Raw genomic sequence first — 8,969 nt, forward strand, 5'->3', positions numbered from 1 at the left:
GTTCCTCCACCTCCAGACAAATGTCAGAAGGAGTCCGAACCACAAAAGAAGCGCGTATTCTCGGAAAAGTGGTTGCAGGAGGTGAGCTGGCTTCAAACAAATGATGAACGCACAGAGATGTGGTGCGGAATGTGCCGTGAAAATCCCACTCTAGCGGACAAAAACAGTGCTTATTTATATGGACGCAAACGCGCGTTGCAACTTCTTATCTGGTGCGCGTCTTTTATTTTGACAGCGAATGCGCACATGCGGACCACTTATGTGCACCCGTGTAAATAACATAATGTTCTGCCGGGTGTGTTGTTGGTTTTCTCTCGATTTCTGAGTCGATAAGCGCCTTTGTTACTGGGACCAGTTATTTTAAGAAAGGCCCCCATTAGAACCCATGAGAAATGCAAGAAACGTATTATTGCTCAGTCTGCAATATCTTTCCCAGAACAAACACCAATTGCAAATAACATACTAAAAATAAACCTGAAAAATCTGTTTAGAACAGCGTACTATGTTGCAAAGAGTGAACTACCACTGGCAAAATTTAGCAGTCTTTGCAAACTTTAAAAAGCAAATGGCCTAGATCTTGGTTCCACTTGTCTCTTACCCGTGACTTCAGTGGAAATTTTAAATTCAGGATCTGACACAGACGGATTCATGTCCTACAGAGTTCTTACAAGTTCATAGAAATTTCTGTTCAATTAGAACCAAGTATTTGAGTTGATGATTGTAATTTTTATACAATGTTGTAATTTGTTTTTCAACAATTTTTTGATTAATGTTTTGTTTTCTTTACAATATTATACTTTAATGTATAATATTGTAAAGGAAACAAAACATCAATCAAAAAATTGCTCTCTTTTTTATTCGGGCTACTTAAATTTATTTTGGGCTACCAAAAACTGAAGAGTCCCTGCCCGAAGGGCTACCAGGGATTTTGAAATTTTGAGAGCTCTGTATTCCTAAAGACAATTTAAAGAAATGTTGAGAAAGCTGCCTAAAAGAGTTCAGGCTCTGTTAAAGAATAAAGGTGGTCATGCCAAATATTGACTTTCAAGCTTGTTAGAATTAAACAAAACCCAATTTTGGCTCATAAACTGCATTTCCAAGTATCTTTGTGCATGTTTCAATAAATCATGGCCCCTTGTTCCCATTTTCCTAGCAAAATATAAAGAAGCGAGACTACTGCCCCTGGAAGTAGATAAAAAGTGCATAAGCAACGCTTCAGTTGCCATCTTTTCCATCAATAACCTGTCTCTCCATTCCATAACAATCTTTTTTTTCTCCTTTGTGGGACTTTTTGGTTGTTGTTGTTTTGGAAAAGCTGTTAGCCAAAATAAAATTTGCTTGTCATACCTCAGTATCACAAATATCTTCTGTTTTGGACACTTTGACAACAAAAAACTCACCAAAAACACATTTTTGTGAGCCAAAGTGACATGAAATTTCTTGATTATTGTTCCTCGTCTGGTTTTTGTAAAACCTTTGGGTTGCAACAAACAAAGTGTTCATCTAACTGTGTCGTAAACCTACCGGAGCAGCTCATAAGTACATGATGGCACATCTGCCAAATCCCTATCAGCACTTCCTCCCCCCAACACACACACAAACACACACCTGAGGTGGCTGATTTTCCAGGCAGCAGTATGGAAAAGAGTTGAGGTGATGAATAAGCCGGTGAGGCCGCTCCCATAGAGCCAGGCAGCGACACGATGCCATCGGTCCACGGAGAGAAAGTAGAGGACGGACCCACCGACCATACTGGGAAGAATCCACAACTGGAAAAGATTCAAATATCCAATAATCATGTCAGACTTTAATATGTGCAGTTCATTCACACTCATGTTCATAATGCTAATCAAGTTCCAAACAGGTAAATAAATAAATAAATGTACCCAGAGCTCCATCCCCTTACACAATTAACTTTCTTTACCGCCGTCATGAAAAATTGCATTTTTTACTCTTCATAAAAATGAAACTTTTCACATTTCTCTTCCTCTGAGCCCAGGAGAAATCACTTTTTGATAGCACTCTTGAGCTCTAGTAAAGTTTTGCTTAGCAGAAAGTCTGGCTCTGTCCAAAACAACGCTGATTAACACCTTTGAAAAATAACACATTGTGCTTTCATGTGTGGGATTATTTATTTGCCAGACTTAATAACTCCGTGGTTATTATACCAGCGTATAACTCCCCCATAAATCCACGAGGAGTTTATTACCTTTGAGCAGAGCCAATAAAATTTCCGCTTTATTTCCACTCATTGTGGCGTCGTGTTTTCTCATCAAACTCCCAGCAAGAAATAATAATAATAATAATAATAATAATAATAATAATAATAATAATAATAATAATAATAATAATAATAATAAAGCACGTAAGTATATCTCCCAAAAAGGTCATGAACTATATTTACGGATTTTGTATTTGATGTTATTCTGTGAACAACCAGGGGACAAAAGTGGGATATAAAGAAAATATTAACCACGATTTCACTAAAAGTCCACTTGGATCCTTTATAAGTGTTAATGACTGATGAAAACTGAACTTTTTTTGGTAACAGAAGTAGGACATTTTGTTTGTATGTTTACGAGATACACCGACTCACATGCTAATGGGCTTTGTGGCAGGAGAGGGGATGATCAAAACATACATCATGAACACAAATGGCTATAGAACATCCTGTTTAAAGCTTTACGGCCATTAGAGCTGTAGTGTCTCCTCTCGCTGCTTGTATCATTCACTCTCACTGAGAAGATGCATATGGAGGACACAAGCTGCCAAAATCATATCTAAATATATCAGGCTATGTCATATATAAATGACTATGACTCATTTTTGACTTTAACAGTCTCTCACATCATCCCAGATTAATTTCCACCCACTCTTCTTTACGACGATTCGGCTCATTGAGTTTTGTGGGTATTTGTTAATGCACAGCTCTGTTAAGGTAACGCCACAGCTTTTCAGTCGGGCTGGGGTCTGAACATTGACTGAATCGTCTTTTCTTTTTCAGACTGTGTAGACTGTGTTTGGCATCACTGTCCTGTCACATGACCCAGTTTTGGCCAAGTTTTAGCCGTCAGACAGTTTGCCATTGTCATGGTCGACTCAGTGACTGCAAGGTGCCCAGGTATGCGGCTGCATTATGGTCTCACATCTCCACTTTGTTTCAGAAGCAATCTGGTTCAATCAGATGCAACTTCCCAGGTAACCATTCAAAACAAGCCATACTTGCTGAGTCTTTTCTTCTAATTGTGCTGTCATAACATGCTAACTGAGGCCTGTGGAATCCCAGATGTGGGTTTTGGGGTATTTTACAGTTTCTCTGAGCAGTGCACGGTCTGACCTTGGCACGAGTTTGCTGGCACGTCCACACCTGGTAAGACTGTGGCATTGTGTTAACATGCCTGCGAACTCCTGACGAGCAAACTGCCAAAAGTTCTGCTTTTATACAGGTGGGAACCCCACTGAGCAGTTAATCCAGTGCATTTGATTTGAAGCAGTTGGCTGCTACTGACCTTCTTAATTCCTATGGAAGCAGTAACGATGTATATCATACTATAGTGATCGTAGCGTATGGATCTATATTTGTATGTTCCCTATCTCCTCCTAGACAAGTGGACCAATGTTGATGAAACTTTGCATAAACATTCCCTCTGGGACTGAGTGCGAACATCTATATGGTGTATACAAATATTTTGTACAAATACTACATATATTTGCACATTTGACATTTCAACTGAGCACCAAACGGCGACATTACATCTATATTCACTGTGTACACGTTTGAACGTATTTTAACTGCCATGAGAGATTTAGAGGCGTATTAGATCTTCTGTATCTATGATTCATCATTAATGCTACAAAATATTGTAGCATGAATTAGCATTGATTAAAAACTATTGTAGTTTTACATAATTATCAGTTTTAATTAGCTATTTTATTATTTATACATTGAGGAATATTTTGTAAATGAAACAGAAAAGTAAAGAATGGGAGGTGAAAGTCACTATTTTACACTTCATGTCTATTTAATTTTTGATTTTGGCAGTCGTAGTCTTCCATAGAGACACACTGGGATTACGGCAGATTACAGGAAACTACAGGCTGACTCAGAGATTACAGCCCAATGCTTCCATCACACATCACCGTGCCTCATTCTTCACAATCCTCCTCATCGTTTTTTTAGAGGATCCTCTGAGCTAACACAGCAGCGACACGTGTATTTCTTTGTGTACATGTATTGTGTGTTGTTTGTTTGCTCTACGTACGTATTTGTTTAGACTTACCGCATGTGTGGCACAGTTTGCAACGTGTTCATATTCAGTGGGCTGGTATCTCTTGCTGGCTGGCACCCTGCAGTTCATGAACCTGAGAGAGGGCCGAGAGGGGGAAGACGGAGAGGCGAAAGTATGTGTTTAGATAATGAAAGGAGATCTGGAGGCCTTACTTCTTGTTCTTGTGTGTGTGTGTGTGTGTGTGTGTGTGTGTGTGTGTGTGTGTGTGTGTGTGTGTGTGTGTGTGTGTGTGTGTGTGTGTGTGAGATGGTCATTGTGAAAGGATTTGCAGCTCTCTAATCCTCATCACACTGTCTGCATTTTAGAGTGCTTCATTGTTACCACCACAAAGGGACACCACTGGCCATTAACTATTAACCGCATTGCATTATTCGCCATGAGAAAGTTGCTACGTGTGTGTGCGGGTGTGTGTATATGCGTAGGTGTGTGTGTGTGTTGTATTTACGTAATCAGCAGTAAACCTCTCAATCCCAGCTTAAAGGGAAAAAACACATCTGGAGATGTTACGAAATCACATTTTTTTACATCAGGACACGCACACACGGACACGCACACACTGGTTTAAAAGAAGCCTCTCATGCAGGGCCACAGGTGCGTCGCTGTTGGTCAGCTGTGTTATTTGATTACACATTTAGGCCGCGCACTCACCATCACGTGCCTCGTCTTTGCGTTGTTATAAAAGATGAATGGAAAGAGTAAGTCGGGAGGAAGTAAAGCAGAAGAAGGAGAGCAGATAAGGGAAGGTAACGTGGCTGCTTAAGCTTATGCACTACGACTTCACACACTAGTCACCTAAATGTCTACCAAATACGAGGCTACGTGAACTCTGACCAGACATCAGAGGGAGAAAAACACTTTCTGAATCCAAACCTCTGACGCTTCACAGATATCACAGATAAGGAACCCTTTGAAAGTCACGTGACTATGAAAAAGAAAGTATCTTTGGCAAAATGCAGCTCGTGGGAGAAAGGAAACCACTGTGACTTCCTTTCAAATTCAAAAAATATCAGATTTTAAAATGCACAAACTGTGTGCTCATTTTTATTGACCAATGCCAAGATGACAGCAGGGGGTTTTTTGTTTTGTATTTTTGGTGTCAGTGAACGCCGCAGCTTTGTGGAGAGGTAAGTAAAGCAGTAAAACTTCACTGTTTGGGGAATAGAGGGCAGAGGATACTTTTATCACAATATTTCTAACTCATGTTAGGATTTTATTGTCATTATGCTGAGTATTGTAACAGCATGCATTGGTATTTATCACCTTTAATTAACTTCAAATTTCATCCTCCAAATGTAACTTTGTCAGTGGCTGGAAGCCAGCTGAGTCAAGTCTGCTTGAGTTGTGCTCATTAACTGATGGCAACACGTTGGCAATCAGCCTCGCTATGACCTGCTCATCCTCTCATTTTTTGTTTCTTTGTAGATTTTGAGTTAATATTTGCTGTTTCCTTCACATTCTCCTTCAGGTGATATCTGTCCTCATGCCCTCAAAGCTGTGAAAGAACCTGATGCTTGTTCCAGGACTAACTTCTCCAGCTTCTCCCTCTATTTCATTATTCCTGCCTGATCGCTTTTTCCCAGACAAAAAGCATTTCCTCAATTTGTGCCCACATGCGGGGAACGAGCTCCCTCTGGTTTTGGAGCGTGGACTTCTTAACCCCTTTTCACCTCTTTGCACTTAAAAACGGCTTCCCCGTCATCTACGTTCACACCAAGGCAATGTGCTAAAACTACACTTTGCCAGTTCGCCCTGACATCAGGTCCGTGTGGGCCGACTTGTGTTCGCACGCAGGAAGACTTCGGGTTTCCCTCCCTGTCAAACTAATCTACAGAGCACGAGTCTGCTGACACAGAAGCTAAGCCAGCGGCTGATAGCAGAATTTAATAACAGATCAGCATCTGTGCCTTTATAGTTTTTACCAAAATACGAGAGCGAGGACCCAGCTAACCCTGAAGGATGAAAAAGCATGAACAGATACATTTCTAGGTTTCCATAACTGTTTGAGATTAGACTAACAGACTAATTAGACTAAAATTAAAACATAAATATGCATAAATATGAATGTATTCCCTCATAACAGGAAAGTTGGTGCTTTTTCGGGGGGTTGTTGTTGGTCTGGCTGGTGTCATCAGGGCTCTATCATTTACAAACAACCTCCATTTGTCTCCCACACACACCAGGACTCATCCCTTCCATCTTCTTGTGCTTTTATTAAATGTTTTCCTACTGCAAAATTAAAAAAAACAATTCTGGACACATTAAACTTGTAATAAACGTGTAATAAAAAGCAAAAACAGCATTTAGCAAGATAACATTAGATCGCTCTGTGACTGCCTTTCCTCGTTTCTTTGTCCGGTGTCCCTTTAGGCTCTGCCAAGCAACAGAACAAGGGAGCAGTATTTTTCTGAGCACTGTTGCTGTACTGTGGCTCAGTGTGGTACTCTGATGTGTTCTAATCAGTTATGACAGGAGGGCTTTGTGTGTGTGTGTGAGTAATGAAGTGAAATAGAGGGATGGAAATTCAAAGGCTGATCAGACAGGGCATTATTGTATCAGCATCCCTTTTTTCTATTGAGAGTCTCCCTCTCCGTGCGCTCACCTCTTCCTCTCCGGCAGATGTGTCACGGCACAGTTACGTGCATGCATGTGGCACCCCTGTTTTCATCTCACTGAGCATTACAGCACATTCCATACATTATCAAGCCCAGTGGGGACTTTGACCTGACTGTACCAACACAAGCTAGTTTAGTTAGATCACGCTGGGTTTTTTTCAAGGCCAAGACTTGGATTTAGGGTAAAGGCCAGAATTATGGGAATGCTGGCATTCAACTGTGATGGCTAGGGTAAGGAGCTAAGGAATGCAGTAAAACGAATAAACCCCCCACAGATTGTGTGTGCGTGTGTGTATCCAATATTTGTGACTTCAAGGCTATTCCTTTTACAGCAAAGATCAAGTTAATCTCCTCTGGGACTCTGGTTCTCATGATTACCGACGTCCCCAGATCACTTTCTCTCTCTCTCTCTCTCTCACACACACACACACACACACACACACACACACACACACACACACACACACACACACACACACACACACACAGACAGACAGACCGGTTCTGTCTAAAGTTAACTGACACTGAACTATTTTCAACTTCCCAAGGAAAGCCCGATGGATTGCACAGATACCACAAAGCGACTTATACATCAAAGGGATCGATCACCGCAGTAAGATTAAAAAAAATCTTCTTATATTTTTAATAAAGATAGCTGCTCTGCACACCCCCCCCCCCCCCCCCCCTCCCTCTCTCTGGCTTTTTCACACAAACTAATCTATAACATATCCCTCTGATCGCGCACGTGCCGGCGCGTCAGTACGCATGGATGCACAGGATCTGTCACAAACGAAAACAAAAACATGCTGCTAGATAACAACGCTCAAACTTTTTTTCTTATTTTCCTGGGAATTCAACTTACTTTCCAAATTTTGTTTTCTTGAAGTCCATCTCGTGCGTAGGCTATGCGGGCCAGCGCGTCTGCGCGCCTGCGTTCTCTTGTTTTTTATCGCAAACAGTAAAACCAGCCAGCGCAGTCTTCTCCTACGGATTCCCCATTCCGGATGTCCCACCACCGCGCGTCCAGAGATAAAAACATAAGTCCAGGAGAGCCTGCGACTCGCAGAGCGGGTACCAGGACAACCGGCCCGCGCTTGCTCCGGGGTTTAAACGACTGGGCACGAAAGCGACGATCGGCGCGCAGCAAGAGAAGTTGGCGGTGAGGGGACCTTGCCGAGCTTCGTTCTGACTCTCTCAGATGTGGTCGCAGGATGTTCCGCGGGACTGGGCTCGTAACCCCTCCCCTGCCCTCTTCTCCCCTCCCCTTTCGCTCTCCTGGCTGCTGCTAACTTCACCAACGAAAGGCAAACCCCTCACCACAAAGCACCGACACCCTCTGCTGTGACTTGCAAGTGTGACATGTGAACAGGTCGCTTCTGAAACACAAACCCGGACTGAAACAAGACAGGAAGGGAGGCACAAAGGTGATAACAAAACCTGACCAAATGAGTCAACTGAACTCAAGAGACTGGAGCGAGCGCTGTTGCAATGAAAATGATGCCAAACACATCCTGGACAGACATTTACCTCTGTTACCTAGTTTGTTTGTTATTTATTTCCTTTACTGTTTCCATTGCTCTAATTTCTTTCCACTGTGCTTTAAAGTAGCTGTTTGGGGGTTTGAGTGACTTCTTAATAACTTCAAATACTTCAAGAGATTCATATAATAAAACTGTGACCAGCTGAGATAACACAACTTGTAGTTTTAAAGTATTCAATGGGATTCTCTCAACATTCTTCTCGGGAAAGTAGTTTTACATCACTCTGTTGTGCTATTGTGTTGTTCCAGGGAATCCCCTTCCTCTGACGTTTCATTTAGATAAAGTCCAGGAACAGGGAAGGACAGATATGCAGAAATTTCGCAAAAGATTGGAAAAACAAAATAGTAAGAAAGAAAGAAATTTCTCTATTGGCTATTCGCTTATGTTCCAAATAAGAAGTGACCTCAAGGTTTGGAGCCACTGGAATTATTTTATTTATTAGATTTTTGATATTTACACCACTGGCCACTTTATAAGCTAAAGTTATAGCCGTTTGAATTCTTTGTGCAATAGTTTCCAAACTAAAG

At 41.5% G+C, this 8,969-nt stretch overlaps 1 protein-coding gene across 3 annotated transcripts in view; it reads right to left on the bottom strand.

Annotated features, from left to right (window-relative positions):
* Positions 1–8,285, bottom strand: part of mmd2a (monocyte to macrophage differentiation-associated 2a) — a 24,127-nt gene extending 15,842 nt beyond the window's left edge. The window contains exons 1-3 of one of the 3 annotated variants that reach the window (XM_076883019.1): positions 7,764–8,284; positions 4,281–4,362; positions 1,609–1,769 (exon numbers count right to left, since the gene is read on the bottom strand). In XM_076883019.1, coding sequence (XP_076739134.1) covers positions 1,609–1,769; positions 4,281–4,362; positions 7,764–7,792 — 272 coding nt within the window. In that variant the 5' untranslated portion in view covers positions 7,793–8,284. Of the gene's footprint in view, positions 1–1,608; positions 1,770–4,280; positions 4,363–7,763 lie in introns of all 3 variants that reach the window. The other 2 variants (XM_076883020.1, XM_004560744.5) reach the window with 2 other exon arrangements.
* Positions 8,286–8,969: the final 684 nt, after the last annotated feature.

Source organism: Maylandia zebra, linkage group LG4, assembly GCF_041146795.1.
Source record: "Maylandia zebra isolate NMK-2024a linkage group LG4, Mzebra_GT3a, whole genome shotgun sequence".
NCBI lineage: Eukaryota > Metazoa > Chordata > Actinopteri > Cichliformes > Cichlidae > Maylandia > Maylandia zebra.